Below are 21,085 nucleotides of genomic sequence, written 5' to 3'. Positions count from 1 at the left end.
AAAACGACCGCTATAATGCTTGTTCGGTGGATTCTGGTAGGGTTTGTCTAGATAATAATTTCTTTAAAACATTGTGGACAGACGTCCCGGACCTACCATAGCACTCGTGGGAACACAGAAAATTCAGAACGTACCAGAGTTACATAAATATGGTTAACATACATGCAGCGTTTTGTAACAAGGTTGATTCAGTGTGTGGAGTATGGAGCTGGCAACCACCTCCCTCCCCCGGCTGCTCGGTCCCTGCTCTCATGAATGTTTCCTTTGCTTTGCTCAGTGGGGCAGGAAGTGGGAGGACGTCCCCCTGGAGCCTGGCCTGCCTTTCCGAGGTACACTCCAGTTCTGTGGGGCGCTGCACTGGGTGTGTCTGCCAGTCCTTCCTGGAGTGGAGAGCCGGCCAGAGGTGGCTAACTGCCTTGTGCTGGGTGTCTGTGGCCTCATTTCCTGGAATCCCTCAGGCCTCTTGGTGGAATTGAGCTGATTCAGAACTGCGAGTTCTTTCAAGTGGGGCCCCACCGTTCCCTCCAGCCACGGGCCAGCCTGCTTGTTCCCTTTTCTTTCAGAGGCTTTCATTGTGTAGCCGGGAGAGGTAATGCTTGTCTCCCATTCTAACCAGTCAGCGGAGTCGCTCCCCTCTTGAGTTAGTGATTCTGTATTACCTTGTTGGGGGAGGACAGGCCTTCAATTTGCAGGGTTGTGGACACTGGTTACTTTCACTAGAACCTAGTGATGGCCTGTAGAAATACCTTTCTTTTCTTTTCATTGCCTCTCAAGTGGGACATAGCGTTAGGTTTGGCATCTGGCCGGCTTCGCGTGTGTCGTGCCAGACGTGCCAAGCTCCTCCATTGTCAGTGGGATCTCTGATCAGCAGCACAGGCCATGGGGGCTTTGCCTTGAGGATCTGGTTGGAATGAGTGCATGTTGTTCCCTGAGGCTGTGAGGAGGTATCGGTTGTTTGATGTGATCCATTAGTTCGCCATGAAATCTTGGAACACAGGACTGGGGAAAAAGGTCACTGGGTTAGAGCATTCCTGCAGGTTGATAGCATCTCTCTAAGAAAAATCTGAAAGCTAAATATTAAGCAGTTAACCTTTGTAAACATGCCTGTGAATAGCTGCAATCCAAAAGACTAAATTTTAGGAAAATTATCTACAGAAGATGATGAAGCAGACTACTTTAAAATGATTGCAGAAAACATGAGTTTTTAGGCTGTTCCTTTGCAGGGGCGATTAAAATGATGCCAACGTATTATTTTGGAAGCAAGACTTACAGGGGTGTTTCGAATAAAGACTTAGCAGTAGGTGGTGGTAAGTAGGTGACCGGGGCCTTTTTTAGTCTTGGATACATCTCGGGGCTTGAATGTGTTGCCTTCAGACATAGGCAGAACTTTTAAAGCATAGGATCTTGCCAACTGTAATGGGCTCCTGGACATTTTAGAAAGCAGAGGCCATTAGTTGATAGAGATGCAAGGTTATAAACGAGAGCCCAGGAAGGGTGGACTAGGTGCCCAGAGGAGGCAGTTGTCTTCATGTCTTACTGAGCGGAGGTGAGGGTCTAGGCATTGTCCTGAGTCCTTCTCAGGGCTACAGCAGTGCCAAAGGCCTGTCCCAGGCAGTGTACACTCTTGCAAGAGGAAGGCGACAAGTCAGCCGTGGCCGTCCCTGGTGATGCATAGCGGTGCTGTGAAGAAAAAGAAGGCAGGGCAAGGCACAGGGAGAGGTGGAGAGCGCCACGCTAGAAAAGGCCTCACTGAGCAGGTGACCTGGACGAGGTTTAGAGAGCCACATGGATATCTGGGAAATGCATTCCAGGTAGGGGGAGCATCAAGTTCCACGGGGGCTGAGCTGCACCGGGGGTCGTGATGCTGCGTGCAGTGGTCTGACGGGATTGTGTTCTTCGTGAGATGGAAGCCACTGGTAGATTTTGAGCAGGGGAGCTGGTGGTTGTGGAGACATAGGCTGCAGGGTCAGGGGCTTGTAATGTGGAAGCAGGGACCAGTTCAAAGGGGCTATAGCAAGAGGAGATTACGGTGGTTTGACAAGGGTAAGAAGTGAGTTGATCCAGAATCTGGTTTTGGGGTGGAATTCACGGTTGGGATGTGGGGTGTGTGGGATCTAGGGTGCCCGTAAGGGTTTGGCCTGAGCAGCTGGCCGAGGGGTGGCACCATGCTGAGATGGGGCGCACTGAGGTAAGAGCAGGTTTTGGGGGAGAAATTGAAGTCCCATTTTAAATATGTTATATTTGAGATGCTTTTGTGTATGTCAGTCACAATGATAAATAACAACTACAACAAGTAACACGTGTACCAACTTGTACAGCCACGTCTTAACCTGTTCGTTCCCACAGCAGCTCTGTGAAGCCATGACTGACATGACGCATGGGGGACACTGAGGCACAGAGGTTGGATGGGCTCATGGTCATCCCAAATGTCAGCACCACAGTCTGGGCACAGCATTTTCTCTCGAGTCTGTTTGTAAACACAGATTCTGCTGTGGTTGGCTGTTAAGTCTGGAGCGGGAGGAAGGTCCCAGCTAGAGACTTGCATTTGGGAGCCAATGGTGGGTATCGAACGCAATGCGTGAGATCACCCTGGGCATGAGTGGAGACGGGGACGTGGTCTAAGAAGCCAGGTGTGGAGACTCTGCGTTTGAAGTTAGTTAGAAGGAAGATGGGGAATGTTCCAGGAAGCTGAGTAAGAGCGGGTAGTGGGCAGAGGGAAACCAGGAGCCACTGGGGGGCCAGGCAGCAGAGTGACGAAAGGGTTTGGGCCAGGACGGGAGGATCGGTGGCATCAAATGCCACTGTGAGCCCAGCAAAGGGAAAGCTAAGGCTGAGAGTGAGCATCGGATCTGACTGGTGGTTGGTGGTGGCCTGGCAGGAGTGGTTTTGGCGGAGTGGGGACAGCAATCTGCCGTGACTGCATTCAGGAGTGAACGGAAGGGGAGGAAGAGGAGGAGGTAACGAGGATGGACAGGTCAGGGGATTTTGCTGTAAATCACCAAGCTCTGGGATGACAGCCGAGGGGGCAGAGGGACAAAGGAGGACATTTATAAGGTGGTTGGTACTTCTGCATGGGGAGGGAAAAGGATGCCCATGAGCTATGATGACTGCAGGAGCAGAGGCCTGGCGTGGGTGAGGGGAGAACTAACTGTGCAGCAGCTGACGCGCTCGTCAGCCTTCGCTTTGTCAGAGGCCATCACAGCCTCATAGGTCCTGAGCCCTGGAGGCCAGTGTTACGAGACATCGGCTGTAGGCTCTGCTGAGCCACTGGCCCCAGGAAGGTGTGTGTTGAAGACTTACCTTTCTTTCTCTCCTCTCTTCCAGGTTCCGTGCTATGCATTTGATGGAGAGTTGAAGAAGCATGATTTAAATCCACTCATCAAAATTAGTGGTGCTTACTTGGTGGATGACTCTGATCCGGACACGTCTCTGTTCATCAACATTTGCAGAGACATAGGTCTGAATCTGGGTGGGCATGGGCGTGGGGGTGAGGCATGTCTTAGAAGGTTTCAAAGCCTGTGTTCTCCCCCCTGTATTCACCTCCTTGGATAGTCAGGTCACTGACAAAGCCCCCTGAGAAGGTTTTTGTCCCAAAAGATATTCTCTGTGTACAACCCAGTCCTTGGCCCCCAGTAAATTGATTCCTTTGCAAATTCCCTTCGAACGATTGGTCCATCCCAGTGTGTTCTCTCTGCTGGACACTTTGGGTTTCAAGAGTCTCCAGTAAATCTTACTTCCAATGAGATGGGGGAGAGTGGATTGATTTGGTGTGCTGGGGCGCTGAGGATGGCTGGAGCGGAATGGAGTCAGAGTTCCTCGGCGGGGTGGGGGGTGAAGGAGTGTCTAGCCAGCTGTTTGCACCCAAGTCCCTTGGCTTTGAGTTGCAGGCTGGGTAAAAGAGAGAGGGATGCCCAACATCCTTGGGCACTTGGTCACGACGTATATTTCGTTCTGGGCCGACTTCTTTCCTGGCTTTCTCTGAAGGTGGCGTGAGAAGCTTGGGTGTCTTTGACAATTAACTGAAGGCTGTACAAGGTCTTTATCTAAAAAGGGCCATGAGAAGTTTTACTGAGCCCGTGCTTGTTCTAGCAGCGATTTCTAGAACCTAGCTTGGTGTTTCTTTCAAGGGCTATGAATTGTTAGTCCTGTAGGCCAGGACTTGTCCACCTGCTGCCTTGCTGAGATTGTGCCACGAGGAAATCTTGCTCGTAATTAACTAACAAAAAGATCATCTTTCTGTTTTTTTTTTTTTTCCATTCTTATTTCTCACACAGCATGTAGGACTTTGGCCTTAGAAAAGCTTGGAAAAAAAATTTAAAAATAAACTCAGTACGTGAGGGTCTTGTTGGGTAGTAAGTACGTGAATATTACTTTACAGTTATTCTTCAAATTGTACATATACATTATGTACCATTTTGTTTATTATTGCTAAACTGTTTTAAAAAGTGAGTATACCACATACATGGTTCGCCAAGAGTGGCCAGTGATCATTTGGATTTTTTTGTATGTCAGGTTTTTTTTTTTTTTTTAAATTTCCAAAAAGTTTTTATTGGGGAGCAGTGTGTTTTTCCAGGATCCATTAACTGCAAGTTAAGTTGTTGTTTTCAATCTAGTTGTAGAGGGTGCAGCTCACTGGCCCATGTGGGAATCGAGCTGGCGACCTTGGTGTTATGAGCCCTGGGCTCTAACCACTGAGACAACCGGCTGCTCTGTGTCAGGTTTTTTTTAATCGTCATTCTTTTGTCTTCAAAGGACAGCTTTTATTCTTTTGGAAAAAGGTAGATAAAGTCTTGGTCTTAAATGGGTCTATAACTAAAATTTGGTTATAAAGTTGAAGAGTCTTATAGATTATTGAATTCTGAAATAATATGCCATTTTAGTTTAGATGATTTCGGGGATTATTTGAATTCACTGGGTATATTCTTAGAACAGTATTTTTCTTTTCAATTGACTGGCAATTCGATTTGTACGTCAGTGACTTTGGTTCATACTAGAGGTGCCCCGATCTTTGCCCAGATATTCTCCATCCCCAGGAAATTGCCCCGAGCCTTGGACCATGTTTGAAAGTGACCCTCCAAAGCTCAGGAACAATTGTGGCTTTCCTGCTGTCTGCTTAACTCTTTGCACCCTTGGGGGCGCCTGCCTCCCATTTTATCTTCTGTAAGCCAAGCAGCTTGTCCATGTGTCACTGTGAGGGCGCTGAGCCCACGGCAGGCACAGCACAGCTGGGTATGGACCGAAACTGCCTGTTGCTGCAACTTCATAGTACAGACTTGAGACCATAAGGTTCGCTGTCCTTTCCATCAGCCTGTGGCTCCTCTCAGCAAACTGGAGAAGATGTGGTGACCCTCCCCCCTGTGATCGATAAGGCTTTAGTTAAAACCCATGCGAGGTGATGTTTACTCACTCGTGGGGGAACTCAGTTTTGAACCCCTGTTATGTGCTAGGCACTAATTGAGGAACTGAGTGATGGCAGTGACCACACGGAAGCTTCTGCTCTGCTGGAGCAGATAGTCAAGTGGAAGAAGGTGCATGAAACAAGTAAACCCCGTGATGGATAAAACATCAGGTGATGTCACAGCGATGCAGTGGAACCGGAAGCACAGCTGCAATAATCATGGCTTTTGTGGCCGGTAGTCTGTAAAGTCCGGGAGTTGCTCTCGACACACTTAGTGTGTTCTTTTTCTTGTTCTTCCCCCAAGCCTGTGAGGTGGGGCACCGGCCATGAGAGCTGTCGTTAGACCAAAGCTGTAGCGGAAGTAAGTGGTGGGTCTAAGATTTGAACCCAGAACCGTCTGTGTGTTCTTTCCACGATTCTACTCACCTTCGCACACGAATCCATGGAGAGCCCGCGTTTTCTGGTCTGTGTAGAGCTTGAAAGGGGCTGACGCTGAAGTTCCCTAGCAGGGAGGTGCACTCCTTAACTGCGATGAGCGCAACCTCCCCTGTCCATTGGGCACCTCGTGTGACCAGGTGCAGAGTGAATACCTTGCGTTCCTGCTCCCCACACTCCCAAGAGCCCTGCAGGCAGGTGGTGCTATACGAACTTCTTACATCCAGAGAGGTCACTGGCTTGTCCAAGGTCTTCCAATGGCATGTGATCCTAGTTCCTTCTTATTTCCAAACTTCTACTACCTTATGTTACTTACGGCGACTTAAAAAAAAATTTGATAAAATTTTTAAAGGGACCCTGGGCCTTAGATTAAGCATGGTTACCACTCCTGACGCATCATATGATTCACTGTCCTGTGCAACGTTTTGCAGACTCACTGCGGGACCCAAGTCCACAGCTGCGGGCCTGCCCCCCTGGTTCTGCTGCCTGCCTGGTGACTGGGGGCCAGGCATTTGACGTCGGCCAGCCCAAGGAGGGACTGAAGCTCGTGAGCAAGGACAGGTCAGTCTGCCATTGCTGTTTGTCCTCCTCAGCAAGATCCTGGCTTTTCAGTTTGTTGCAAGAGAATTCCTGTAAAATGACCGCTTCATACGTGCTTGTAAAATTCATGGTCCTTGCTATGAGCCCCGTAAGGCTGGTGGGCTCGTGGACTTTCTAATCGCGTGTCTCATAGAGCTGTGAAAACCTCTGTCTTGGTCCAGCCCATGTCCACACGTGTATCGCTTCCTAAGTGACAACTACTTTAAGGTGTCTGCTGATATCTTCCATGGCGAGTCACCGTGAAGTTGCTGCTGTGTCCATATTTATCTGTTCTTCATAAACACCATCCTCTGGAGGGCGAGAGGCAGGAAGGGCAGTTTGCTGGCTTCCTTCCAGGGAGCGAGCTCTGCTTCCTGGCTGGGGCACGGCGGCGCCCGAGTTCCCGGGGGGGTGGTTGTTTCTCATGGGAAGCTGTGCTACTTACACATGTTCTTCTCCTGCCTTTGTACCCGGACTCGGCAGAGGGATGTTTTTCTCCAGTGGTCCACACATGACCACAGCCTGAACTGGGATCAAGGATTTTGATTTTTGTCCCCATTCCAAGGGCCTTTGATAAGACGCCGGGTTGCAGCTTGCTCTGGTCTGTAACTAGTGTCACGTCACGGCTGCAATTATACATGGCACTTCTGTCCACGAAAAACACGAGCGTACTGAAATTTAAAAATGTGTGGGAGATTTCTGTGTATGTGTCTGTATTAGTTTGCCAGGGCTGCCGCTAACAAAGGACCACAGACTGGGTGGCCTCAACAACAGAAATGTATTGCTCTGGGTTCTGAAGGCTAGAAGTCCAAGGTGTCAGCAGGCTGGCTCCTCCTGAGGCCTCTGCCGTTGGCGTGTAGACCGCCGTCTTTCTGTGTCCTTACGTGGTCTTCCTCTGTGTGTGTGTGTGTGTGTTCCTGCCTTAATCTTCTTAGAAGGACACCAGTCATCGGCTGACGACCCAACCTAATGACCTCATAATAACTCAGTCATCTCTTTAAAGGCCTTGTCTCCAAATACAGTCACGTGCTGAGGTGCTGGGCGTTTGGGCTTCAACCTATGACTTTTTTTTTGTATGTGTGTATGTTGGGGGGGGTGCATAATTCAACCCTAAGCTTGTCCTAAGGGTCAAATGAGTGAATCTTCATACTGGGAGGAATAGAGAGGCCTTTGTAAAATGTGGGTATTGAATGAATGGAAGTCGGAGCTTGTCTCCAGAGAAAAGGCATGCTGTCAGTTTTCGGTGGCTGTGTGGCCAGTGCACCAGGCCCTGAGGCACATCCCCAGGGAGACCTGCACCCCTCCAGTGGCCCCAGGTTCTTCCCGGCTGTGGCTGTGGGCGGCCACGGCGGCCAGCTCGCTTGGCTAACTTCAGGTTAAGAAAAAATGATCTTTGGCTTGTACTTAGAAGCTGTTGAGCGAGGAAGTGGTTGTGCAGCCTTGTGGGCAGAAACATGCTGGACCTGCTCTGCTGTTTGTTTTGCTTGTTAGAGTATTTACATTTTTTTTGTTTGTTTTACTCAAACAGCTTGTCTTAGTATTTAAATTTACATGTTGGTCGTTTTATTTATTTTTTTAAGAAAGTAGCACACATTGAAGTTTGTTTTTAAATGTGTTTTTTTCAAATGGAAATGAATTAAAGTTATTTTGTACTATGACTTCTTTTACATTTTTAATCTTTATTCTGTTACCCTTCCCAAGCACCCCCTCTTCCCCCCAAAATGAGTGGGCTGAATGCTTAGGGCACCAGATTAATTTGAATGCGAGTGATAGTTTTGTTAACACTGTTTCTTCAATGTGTGTCATCAGGCTTGTGCTGACTTACGTGAAAGAAGAGGCAGGGAAGCCAGACTTCTGTGCCGGTCATAGCCCAGCCGTGACTGTGACGTTTGTGTGCCCGTCGGAGCGCAGGGAGGTGAGTGGCTCGTCTTCAGGGGACTTCCCAGCAGCGCCTGTCACCTCGGCTGCTTGTGAGCACAGGTCTGGGGCTGGGCAGTGTGGCGGCTCTGGGTCCAGGTACGGAGCAATAAAAAGGTGCCTCGGCGGACGCCCAGGAAGAGGTGCTTCCTGGGATGGACTCGGGGGCTCCCGGGAGAAAAGCGTGGTGTTTGCTTTTTCAAGGCCACCTGGAGGGCCTCTGGATATGAATGTACAATAGCCCTTTGTTCTACTGTTGCAGGAGATGATTGTAAGTGGCTCAAGGACAGATTTTTAAAATTCTCATAGTTATGCTGATTTGAATGGATGTTTGAAACACCACACGCACTATCCCAAACACATGATTTCATGGCTGTTATTTAGGATGAGGCAAAGTGAAAATAGCTAATTAGTGTACAGAAACATAGGAAGAAACAACTAGTACAGATGGTATGCAGACCTGGCAGCAGTTGTGCAGGCCAGTGACCGACTTTGGGGGCACCGACGTAGGAGAACTATGGCCAGAAGGAAGGTTCCTGCAGGCTTAAGTGGAGCGTTTCACCCCCTCCCTGCTGCCTCCCTCCTCCTGAGCTCCCATGCAGCTTGATTACTCTGTCCTCTGGCTGTTTACTCAATTCTAGCACAGCTGTAAACTCCGCGCGGGGAGGGCCCGTCTGGGCTGTCCTTGGGCGGGTGCCAGCGGTGGTGCACGCACGCGTTGCACGTGTGCTGGTTGTTTAAGTGTTTTAGCAGATGTGGGTGCTGATGGAAGGGATGCATCCCCCAGGGAGGAAAGGAAGGGCTTTCCTCTAATTTATTTCTGTCTTCTCATAATAGAATGAAGGGGGAGGAGTGGAATTCTTCTGCTGGGGAGCCATACTCCTCCTCCCCCAAACAAACGTGGAATTTGCTCTGGTTTCGGGCTGGCGGTTGGCCTGTTTTGTGTGGTGGGATGCAGAGACGAAAGTGCTATCCCAGCCAGCTTTCCATTTGTTGTGCCCAGACTTCCAGGGCGGTGTGGGGGCCATGGGGGCAGCTCACTGAAGACCTGCCTGGCTGGCTGACCGGTGCCCGATGTTAGTTCTGAAAGTTCAGGAACATTGGGTTATACTTTCCATTTGTACCTACACATGTGAATGGAAATCTCTTCGGCCCAACAAGACATTCCAGGCTGGCAGTGGTTTTGGTGTTTCCCTTTCTTATTTGTTTTACATTCAGTAAGAGTCGGTTCACACGCTCACAGTGGAGAGAATTGGGAGCCTCCCACGTTCTTCTCTCTGGGACATGGAGCACTTAGTGGTGTTAGCAGACGAGGCTGATTGGCTATCAGTGGAGCTAGAGGGTCCATTTCCAGCGCAACTTACATGGGATACCTTAATGTAATACTTGAAGGTGTATTCAAGCGTTTACGCTGGCTCATCGAATGCTTTTAGGAGCTGGGATTTTAGTAAACATTCATTCACCTTGTCATACAGCTCTTTTTAAAAAAGCTTTATTGAATTTACAAACTGTAAAATTCACTTGTTTTAAGTACAATTTAATGGTTGCTAGTATATATAAACAGAATGGTGCATTCATCGCCACAGCCTAATGTTAGAACGTTTCCATCACCTCCAAAAGAAACCTTGTATCCAGCTGTAGTCACACCCCATTCCTGCCTCCAGCCCCGGCGACCACAAGTCTCCTTTCTGTCTCTATGGACTTGTCTTTGCTGGACATCTCAGACGAGTGAACTGTATGTACACTGTGTGGCCTTTGTGTTCGACTTGTCTCACTTAGCTCTTGACTTCCCTGAGCTGAGTGGATAAAGCACCGGTTTTGAGTGAGACTGACAGAGCTGGACTTGCAACTTTTTCGCTTACTTAGCGTGTGACGTGTGTTTGCAAACCTAGCGCTGAGGACTTGTGCCTGGCATGTCGCAGGTGCTGGGTACACGTTTGCAGAGTGGTGGTGCTTAGAAGCAGCCCAGCTGTGCCTGATACTAAGGCCAGTAACATGTGTCTCCCACTGCCCGCCAGGGAACAATAGTGACCTCATAACATCCATCACGGTTCACACCAAAGGCAGAGTCACGTTTGTAAAAGCAGTTCTCTGCCAGAGTCTGGTGCATGGTGGGTGATGCCAGGCTTCCCACAGGGGTAGGAGCAGATACGAGTACAGATGAGGTGTACCCAAGACCCCCTTGATAGTCTTAGGAAAGGAGTTATGGACCATCCCCTTAGACGCTCACATGCACGGCGGTTCCCACTCCTTGTGGGGGTTTATCTGGCCCAGGCTTGGCACCACCTCTGATTGGAAGGAGTGAGCGATGCCACGCCCTTCACAGAGTCAGGGCTGCTTGCCGAGGTTGTGGGTGTCAGATGACGTTGAGATCAGAGTGGGCTCACTGGATGAAGCTTGAGTGTGACTCTGAAAGTGACCGGACACGTTGCAAGTAAATGGAGACAGTCAAATAATCAAAGTATGTTAAGGGCAATTATGATTCAAAAACATGGAGAGGAAAACGTAAAAACCAAATAACTTACTTTTGAGCTTTTCAGAAGCATGGGAAATCTGCATTTAAGCTGCATTTTCAAAAGTTAATTTTGCTCCTTTCTGACCCTTCCTGATAGGGCACCATTCCCAAGCTCACGGCCAAATCCAATTGCCGCTACGAGATTGAGTGGGTCACTGAGTATGCCTGCCACAGAGATTATTTGGAAAGCAGCAACTGCTCCCTGAGCAGTGAGCAGCATGACATTGCTGTTGATCTCCGGCCACTCAAGCAGGACAGAGGTGAGCGGGGCTGAGTTGACCCCGGCCACTAGGGTGGGCTTTCGAGAAAGGATTCAAGTTTGACTGACGTAATAATGCTGTAACTCTAACCCCTACGGATGTAACAAAACCTCTTCTCATTTGTTCTCCTTTCTTTAGCTCATTCTTATACCTCAGATGGAAAGGAATATATTTTTTATTTGAATATCTGTGGAGAAATTGAAGCAAAGCCCTGTAATGGGAAACAGGCTGCAGTTTGCCAAGCGAAAAGGCCTGATTTTACTCAAGTCAAAGTGGCAGGAAGATTCCAGAATCAAACCCTCCGGTGTGTAAAAACAGCCTTCACGTACTTTTTAAGTGCATTGTGTCTATTGTGAAACATAGCTGCCTCCCCTCTTCCTCCTCCATTCTCCATAAGGCACAGAAATCTGTCAAGCCAGCATTCCTTCAGCTTGACTTAGGCACGTTGCCTTTTGTCACTAAACAGTTGGATGTTTTTCCTGGCTCGACAATAAGAGTGCTTCTGTTAAAAGTGTTTGCTTTACAATCCATTGTTTGAAAGGAACCATACTGTAGGGAAGTTATTTAATTAGTTTATAGCTGATGTGGCTTTTGTATTTTAAAATTTATCTTTCCGAGGAGTTTTCATTTTTCTCTGGCACTTTGAGACTCTGAAATGCCATGCGCATTACTTAAAAGTTTTAAACAACTAAGATAAGCATTCAGCGTGATTCTTGTGACCCTTAACTTGGTAGTTACCATCACAAAAGCATGACCAAAATGTAGTTCTCTGAAAATAAGTATTGTCCGGGATCCCTTAGGTAAAACTGTGTTTGTGGCAGCTGCTGGAAAAACTGTGTGCTTCTTGGCCATTATTTATTTTGTACAAAACCCAAAACGGAGAGCAGAGGAGTCTCCCTGCTCACAGCAAAACTTTTCAGCGCTTTCTTCGAGCCAGTTATTACTTTGAAGAAAAGGACGATAAGCCTGTACATTTGGAACTCATTTCCTTTCGACGTTTTCCCCAGCTGGCACAAGAGCAAGCTGTTCTGTGTCAGTACTGATTTGTTGATGGTATGCCAAGGACTTAAAGTAGAGATATTTAAAAATTCGAGTTTCTTCCCTGGTTCTACCAAATGTGTATGTGTGTTACCAAAATGTAGATATTCCGATGGAGACCTCACCTTGATCTATTTTGGAGGCGATGAATGCAGCTCTGGCTTCCAGCGGATGAGTGTCATAAACTTCGAGTGCAATGAGACTGCAGGTGAGTGTGCCCTGGGGTTTTATTTCTTTTCTGCATTGATGGGTGGGTGTGTTCTTGGCAGCTGCGGGGAGCAGTCAGACGTCCTCCTTTGGGCGTGGCCACCTCTAGTCCCCAGACTAGGAGAAGAGTGCCCTGCCAACGACACACACCCGTTTGCATTTTCCTCCACTCTGTTTTGGGAGTGGGCCCAGCACCAGGCCTGCTGGGATGGAGGTGCTGTATTGAATTCTGGCTCACGCCACAGGGCACACAGATCCAGCAAGGTGGGTTTACTTACCAACTTCCTGTGGGTTGTCACTACACCACTCCTTTTTTACGAAGTTTCAAGATGACCCTTTCAAGATGGTGGCCCTGTGGTAGAGGCTGGATTTGGGGATTGCAGGAGGTCACAGGGCAAGTTTGGTTTTTCTGAGCGATTAGGATACCTTTCCTTGAAGTCTTGATGGACTTGGCTTTCCAAAAAGCCATGTTGCTCTCTATATCTTGAAGATGCCAGACATGGTTTGCATCTGCCAAGAGGCGATGGGATCCCATCATCAGCAGAGAGCTGTCGTAGTGGTTGACCTCCAAGCTGTGACCCCGGCCAGTTCAGCCTCCCACAGAGCTCTCGTTCTGGAGCTGACCAGGTTCCTGCCCTGTCTGTTCAGAGGCTCAAGCCCATGTGGCTGCCCCACACCCAGGGTCTTCCTGGCCCTTCATGCTGTTTGTTTTGTGTGTTTCTGTGACCGAGCTTTTGACCATTTGGTTGTGAGCCGGTTCTGACGTGGTTCACTGTAGGGTCTGGGAGTGGCAGCTGTGCGTGGCATGAAAAAAATACTGAGGACCATTTCTTTTTCTCTTTTACTTTTTATTATAAAAATTTTGAAACATAGAAGTAGAAAGAACATCACAATGAAAATTTATAGGCCCAACACTCAGATTTAATGGTCATTAATGTTTTGCCAAATTTGCTTCCTATAAACCCTATATCACTAATGGATCGTAACACTCCACCCCACCTCCGAGATGGGGCGTTCCTTCATGTAGCCTCAGACTTGACAGAATTAACAATGATGCCCTAATGTCAGAAACTCAAGTGTTTTGCTAGGCTATTTTCATTATGATTATGACAAGGAGATCCGATAGTGAGATGTTAGATGTTTTGTGAGAGATTTTGAGCCTGCTCTCAGCCTGGAGTTGGACTGTACAGTGTTTAAGACTCCTTTCAGCTCTGTGATTCAGTACTCCAAATGGAGCAAACTGTATATACTGTAAAATTATTTCATTATTACTTTGTCCACATTTAAATTTAGAGTTTTTACAGAAAATCTGTTGGTGGATTCTGTGTTAATTGGATAAATGTAGTAATGTGTTTTTGCATATGAATGGGTGTTAATTGGCTGTGTAATGTAATGTGGTTTATAGTTTAACTTGGATCTCTAGGAATTATTTGTGCTTATGAGTCTAGGGTTCATGCATTTCAGGACATTAGGTGCACAAATTTCCTTTTTTAGCCACAATATATGTATTTTTAACCATTTGTTTCAATAATTTACATCTGGTTTCCTATAATGTAGTACCTTATTGTTGGTAACGCTGTCAAGGGATTAGATCATTCTTTTGGGAAGAATAATGTATTGAGATAGACTAGTAAGAAATCCACAAATTTAAGTGGCTCATTACATTAAAGGTTTATTTTCTTTAGCTCAGTTTAGGTCATTGTAGGAGCTGGAGGTGGGAACTCTGTTCCACGTGGTCATTCAGGGACCTTCTCATTTTCTTTTTCCCCCCATACATATATATGTGTATGTGTGTGTGTGTATGTGTGTATATGTACACGTACATATACATGTATATGTATATGTATATGTATATGTATATGTATATACACACACACATATATATATTCACAGGAAGTGGAGTACAGCATTAGGAATAGAGACAGTGGAAATGTATTGGCTCATTTTCCATCTAGTGTTGCTGCTGCCTGTAGACTTGGCCTGCAAGGACTCTGCAGAATGGGAGCAGCATTTTTTTTTTTTAATGGGCTAGAAGTAAGTGGCATGGCCCAACCTCAGAGGCAGGAAGGCTGGGAAATGTAGCTTAGCTGTGAGCCTAGAGGGAAATTAAGCCACTTTGGTGAATAGGGAGCACTGTCTTTGCCACAGAGGGTGGAGAAATGGGTGCTGCCGCTACTTCGCCAGAAACCTCCTTGGTTCTACTGGGAAAATCCACTTCCCTCCCAGTTGCTCATGGAACCCACATACGTGAGGCCATGTAAAGTGATGTGCTAGGAACAAGCTGTGGACGCGGGACTTCCAGGATGGCACTTTCAGGACTGAGGGACTGAGGGAGAGATAATGAAAGGCTAACACTAATCGTGCTGATGGGTGGAAACCATCGCCCTGCCCCCACCCCTACAACCGTGGTCCTGAAGGCAAGGCCCGCTGTGTGTAGAAACAAATAAATGTGGCTTGGTAGAGAGGGGTTTTATCTTACTATTCTCCTAAAATGGTTTGAAGAATTAGACAGGTAAGATGTACCCCAATGGTTATGTAATTGACTCTGCAGACCATTAGTAAGTTTTAGGTGCAAAATCAGCTCTGAAGTACAGACGGGAGCTGGAACATTCCATAGTCTTATTTAATCGTTTGTAAACAAATCTGGTAAAAGACAAATACAGGGAATGCTTCAAGTTTGCAGAAACACAGATCTTTTCCAAATAGTGAACTAGAATTCCAGTAGGAGTCAACCCTAAGTAAACCATGTGGGTGGAGAAGAGAGGCAAGTGAGTGTCATAGCTTCTTCAGTAGTGAAGCGGTCCCAGCTAAAGGGTGGGTGTTGTGTTGTCACAAAGGAAGTCCGGAGCACTGATTCTTAGAGAACGGTTTAAAATATTTCCTGTAAGAAAGAAGGCAAAGAAGAAGAAGAAGAAACCCACAGTAGAGTATGGAAGTAATTGCCTTGTGCTTACGAGCCTGGCTCTGGGGCCAGACCGTCTGGATTTGATTTCTGGCCCCTCTGCTTTCTAGCTATGAAACCATAGACAAATTATTTAGCCACCCTCAATCTACTAAATGGGGCAAAAATTGTAGCTGTGCCATAGGATTTTTAGGATCAAATGTGCTAGCGTTTATAAAGGACTTAGCTCGGAGCCTGTTTTCTGCAGCCTGCGCCCACGTGGCACTGAGATGCTTGCCTAGCGCCCGGACCCAACTGCTCAGCACCGGGTAGCTGCTGCTGCTGGTGTTACAGTTATGATGTTTACAATGTGAAATACTGAATATAAATTGCAATTGGAACATTTGCCCTTGGTGCAAAATATTACTTCCCCTTCCTGGAGAATACTGTTAGGAAGCGCACCAAACCTCAAGCAAGGTGAGCATGTTGGCGTCCAGAAGAGATTGTTAAACCTCCAAAGGGTGGGGGATGGGCCTTGTGCCAGCGGCCTACCAGCTTGGAAAGGTGAGGAGAGAGCATTCCTGGGAAGGGGGAAAGTCAGCAAAGGTCACAGAATCCCAGGCTTTGTGGACCAGGCAAGGGACCCCGGAAGAGCTGGCTTTCAGACCAGATCTGAGCTGTTAGGGCTCCCAGTTGGGATACCTGGGGGGCTCCTTTGATGTGGTGGGCCAGGAGACCTGATCTGAGTAGGGGGTTAGAGGCACGTGCATTGATGAAGGCCCTGGGATCAAGGATGCTGGCACCTCATGGAGGTGTGCCCCCAGCTTTGTGAGGTTCCATGGACCTCAGCGTGCTTCATTTGGGAGCTCCTGTAGATATTGTCACGCTCTCATTTTAGGGATGAGCCCCAGGGAACTTGTCTTGCTCACACTCACCTCATCAAGCCAGTGGCACTCCTAGAATGGGAGCTCTGGTCTCTGCCTTCCTTTCTGTGAAGCCCTGGTCTGACCCAGAGGCTGCTCACGGGCCTTTTGGAGGCTGCCCGCAGCCCGTGAGCAGCAGAGCCCTGCCTGGTGGCTCCCACGTTCCTCCTTGGCACCTGTGCCATGTCCCCATGAAATGTGTGGTAAACAGCCTTAGGGCGTATTGAGACTATCCTATCAAGATGAAAGGCACACAGGCCTGCCTTTCCGGGTTTAGGCTTATCTGAGACTCGGCAGGAGCCGCGCTAATCTCTGAGCCCTTTGATCTCTAGGGTTTGGGACTGGAGTTTGTTTAACCGCACATTTGGCATTGGTGTCCTGTTTGCTGTTTCTTCCCTTGCTTGCTCCTTTGACATTCCTGAGTTTGGTCACATGATGACGTGTTCCATTTTTCCTTGTCACATTGCACAGCTAATGGTGGGAAAGGAGCTCCTGTATTCACTGGGGAGGTAGATTGCACCTACTTCTTCACGTGGGACACGAAGCATGCCTGTGTGAAAGAGAAGGAAGCCCTGCTGTGCAGCGTCACCGATGGCAAGAAGCGGTACGACCTGTCGGCCCTGGCCCGGCACTCAGGTAGGGCTCTCCGGCCGACGTGCGTCTCAGCCATGTATTCATGGGGGACTCTCTTGCCTCTTTCCCCATGAATATGTTTGGAAATGCTGTTACTGTTTTCTTTGTCAGCTGGCCTCCCCTTCCCCCTTTCTTATATAGTAATACGAATTCCTAGAAATGACATTGAATCAGAAGGCAGAATATCTGAACTTGAGATTGGCATTACAGTTTTCTACTTACGGTACTTTGGGCTAATCTTATCACAGTTTAGTAAAAACTGCCAGTGCCTGCTGTGTGCCAGGTCTTGTGTGTTATGTGATTAGAACCTTCTTCTTCTTCTTTTTTTTGTTTTTTAAATTTAAACTCCTGGTGGTAAGAGAGCAGATCTTAAAAGTGCTCATCACACACATTTGTAGCTCTGTGTGGTGATCGATGTTAACGAAAGTTAGTGTGGTGATCATTTTGTAATATATCCATACATGCAGTCATCAGGTTGCGTGCCTCAATCTAATACAGTGTTAATATGTCAGTTATATCTCAATTGAAAAATGTAAAAAGACGTTTAAACTGTTATGACAGCCTTCAGGTAGGCAGTGTTGCCACTAACACGTGGACAGACTGTCAGGCTTAGAGGGTGACAAGCTTGGTGTGAAGGTTGGTGCCTCTGACCCTGTGCTTTTCCCCTTTGTCTCGCTGCCTAGTTCCCCGTCTCTGAAAGGGGACCAGCATCCCTGTCCAAGCTGAGACTCTTCGGTGAGGTCAAAGGAGAGGGGATGTGGGAGCCCCTGGAAGCCAGTGCAGGGCTGTATCAGTGAGAGGAGGTGGGGTTTGCCGCAGAGGCCTGGCTCGCCTTCACGACAGATGCTTTTATTTGCTGCAGGAATTCTCGCTGAGCATTAGTTATGTGCAGGCACAGGTTCGGTGCTGGGGAGACTAGCCCCATGGGCCTTAGTAGTTTAGTGGGGCAGAGAAGAGTGGTGAGAATGGGCCTTCCCACGGATAACCGAATCTAGTTGGGAAATTTCTAGTTTTACCCTTTTAGCAGTCCTGGAATTTGACATATATGTATGTGAATTGCATCTGTAAAGTGGAGAGAATACCAAAAGGAGAGAGAATGACTTGCCTGAAGTCACAGAATTACCAGCTGCAATAGGAAGTTGTGTCCTGACTCCCACCTGGTTTGGAGAGTATAATATTAGGAAGAGGAATTCTTCTTCTGTGGAGTAGTTGAGAGTTTTCCTTTAACACGGGACTGCAGAAGTCAGTGCTCTGTGTGCTTTAGTAGTTGAACACCCGTTAAGCTGTTGGGACACACGGTGCCATGCTTAACTCTGGTACACGCGTGTTCATGAAGAGATTAGTTTTGTGCAATGTGTGGAGAAAGCTCTCCCTTCTGATCAGAGACTAGTCTGAGGACTGGGGTGGCCGTATCCAGCCGTGTTTACTTGAGCAAGTTGCCTGTCTTCTCCCCGCAGTTTTCTTACAGTAAACTGAGTGGTGGTATTAGAGCCCTTTATTTAACTTTTTTTTTTTTTTAAACATCACTGTGCAAGACACAACTTAGGTCTGTGAGGGAGGCAGAGATGCATTCATTTACTCAGGTGACTTCTGCCATCGCTCTGGTTCTGTAGGAACCTGGAGTATTTTTGTAGCATTTCCACCCAGATGAGTCTAAGGAAGCCATGAGGAGAGAGCTGAAAACTTTTCCTGTCTTACGGCTCTTCAGCTCACCCCACTCCAGCCCAAACTTGCAGAACACTGTCCTTGCTTGCATGCGTGGCCAGCATGGGTTCTTCTGGGTGACTGCCAGCGTCACTGCACCAGCCCTGAGGAGCTGTGGGGCTTTCCTCTGCAGCCCCGTCTCCAGTCTGGAAAAGGAGCTTCACATCTTTCGTCCTGCTTCACACAGCTTACCTCATTCCTTCAGCGACTCTTTATGGGATGGCCCGCCTTTAGTGACCACCCCTGGGATTTGCTGTCATGCTTTGAGCACTCAGTAGGTGCTCCGTCTGCCTTCTGTGGGTTTTTGATCCGTTTGTGTTCATATATGACTGGATCACAAACCATTTGTGTCCAGGGACCTGGACACTCACATCCTGTTTATTTTCTGGTGGCACTGAGCACTTGTCTCACACTTGGGCTGCTTGTGTGGAAGAGCTGGCAGGTTTTTTGTAGCTGCACAGGACTTCTTGATGGTCCTGACGAAGGTGCGTTGCTGCTGGCGTGACACGGTGCCAGGCACCAAGACATGGTGCTGTCCAGATTTGCTGATTTCCAGTTTCTGATCTTGTGCTCTGGGGCTTGGGAGAACCCTGCTATTTAATGCTTTGTCCTCCCATTACGCCTGCTTTTCTGAGGAGGTATTGGGCACAGTTCGTTTCTGTCACATTAAATGAGAAGGCTGAAAACCTCGGGGAATGGCTGTGTCTGCAGCCGGCTTGGGTCCAGCAACATGAGTGCCTGAGGTTCAGCGGGCACTGGCTTCATGAGCTTTGGGCCTTTCCCTTCACTTAATCATCATTTATGGTGTGACTCACAGAGAAATAATCACTGCCTTTGGCTAAAGAAGCTTTTTTTCTTTTTTTTTTAAGCAGAACCGGAACAGAATTGGGAAGCCGTCGTGGATGGCAGCCAGAAGGAAGCAAAAAAGAAGCATTTCTTCATTAATATCTGCCATAGAGTGCTGCAGGAAGGCCGGGCAAGAGGCTGTCCTGAAGATGGTGCCGTGTGCTCTGTTGGTAAGTGGTGCCAGCGCGACGAGTTGGGGACCAGTTCTCCCGAAGGAACTGGCTGCATCCAGTGAGTTAGAAAAGCTCCCTGTGGTTTATCTCAGCCTCCACTCTCTGGGGCCAGCATGTAAAGGATGGTTAAAGAAAAACAATGACCCAAATGGAACTGCTTGGTGCGGTTTGGAAACAAGAGCTCAGGGGCCAGAAGTTGGCCGCAGCCGTCTGACATTGGCAAATGCCACGATTGGGAACGGGAGGAACCATGTGGGAAAATACTTGGTTATGTATCTTCTCACTTTGGAACCTGAAGAATCACATTCCTGGGACTTGTGTAAAACTGAGTATAGTTTTTTGACACCTTTACCACCTGAAATTGTTCAAAAGTTGTGGTGTAAGGTGACTGGAATCTCATATTGTAGGCTTCGTGCCAGAGTGCCGTACTCCTTAGGTGCCTTCTGCTGTAATGGTTGGTCTGTAGCTGACCTGCAGAAATATCTCAGTCTGATGTACATATGTAGCACGTTAGTTGTCACTGAAGACTCACCTTGAAAATGACAGGCAGGGAAAGTAAATAGAATCTGCTACAACCATGAGATGGGAATTGTGAACCCAGGTGGGGTTTTAGGAATTACCCTAGTATTTGGAATTGATGGTGTGCCTTTAAAGCAGTCCAGGCATGTCCATGCCTTTATTTAAGAAGGACGTGGTGCAAAGTTTCAGGACTTGATAGTAAAAATCAGCTTAACCAAGAATTCATATGGTCGCCTTCTCAGCTTGCTGAACAAGTTTAGTTTCTGCTTTGTTCATGAGACACACTCTAGCCCCTTGGCTATGGTTTTAAAAGACCTGTATCTCAGGGGAGCTGAGGCCCCGCAAAATGGGGCAACAGTGTTACTTTACAGGATGCCATGCTTGCCTTTTTGCTTCCTGTGGCCACGAAGGATGTTGTTTATCATTCTTATATTTCCTGCTAAGCCTGGAGGTGGCCTTCGGCTTTTCAACATGGCTGCCACCAAGGTCAAATTTATTACTCAAGAAAAACCCATCGATCATCTGGGCCAGGCCATGTGAGCTGAGAAAGGGGCCACGGCACACCTGCTGGGTCTTGGCTAAGTTTTGGTACTTCTTTGTGTCATTATCAGTTTTAATCATGTCTTCTGTTTTTCTCCCCTTTCTTTTTTCCAGATAAGAGTGGAAGTAAAAACCTGGGCAAATTTATTTCTTCTCCCACGAAAGAGAAAGGAAACATTCAACTCTCTTATTCTGATGGTGATAGTTGCGGTGATGAGAAGAAAATACAAACTAATATAACACTTGTATGCAAGCCAGGTAAAAATTTAAAAAAAAAGAAGAAAAAGATGAAACTTGTGTGTGTGTGTGGCTTTTACCCACATTCTTCATTTCTCTATTTCTCGTTGGCCACGGTCACGGTGATAAGGTTGAAAGGGATGGTACCAAGCATTTCAGGTTTCAGAATCTTTAGTAGTGGTCATCTGGATTTGATTCCCCATCCCCTGTCCCAAACCACGTGGTGTCCAAGGGGGGACATGTTGTAATTTTCCAAATGAGTCTTGGGTCTCAGTGCAGC

The 21,085-nt window shown here is 47.6% G+C and overlaps 1 protein-coding gene across 1 annotated transcript in view; it reads left to right on the top strand.

The window, feature by feature from the left end:
* IGF2R (insulin like growth factor 2 receptor) overlaps positions 1 to 21,085 on the top strand; it is a 98,685-nt gene that overhangs the window by 33,124 nt on the left and 44,476 nt on the right. The window contains exons 5-13 of the mRNA XM_074333775.2: positions 3,325 to 3,457; positions 6,265 to 6,394; positions 8,222 to 8,327; positions 10,942 to 11,104; positions 11,243 to 11,408; positions 12,247 to 12,350; positions 16,625 to 16,789; positions 19,363 to 19,506; positions 20,683 to 20,826. Coding sequence (XP_074189876.1) covers positions 3,325 to 3,457; positions 6,265 to 6,394; positions 8,222 to 8,327; positions 10,942 to 11,104; positions 11,243 to 11,408; positions 12,247 to 12,350; positions 16,625 to 16,789; positions 19,363 to 19,506; positions 20,683 to 20,826 — 1,255 coding nt within the window. The remainder of the gene's footprint in view (positions 1 to 3,324; positions 3,458 to 6,264; positions 6,395 to 8,221; positions 8,328 to 10,941; positions 11,105 to 11,242; positions 11,409 to 12,246; positions 12,351 to 16,624; positions 16,790 to 19,362; positions 19,507 to 20,682; positions 20,827 to 21,085) is intronic.

Source organism: Rhinolophus sinicus, chromosome 2 (assembly GCF_057876585.1).
Source record: "Rhinolophus sinicus isolate RSI-liver-muscle chromosome 2, RSI-T2T, whole genome shotgun sequence".
NCBI classification, from domain to species: Eukaryota; Metazoa; Chordata; class Mammalia; order Chiroptera; family Rhinolophidae; genus Rhinolophus; species Rhinolophus sinicus.
The sequence above is the reverse complement of the archived record's forward strand: the minus strand, read 5'-3'. Positions and strand labels throughout refer to the sequence as shown.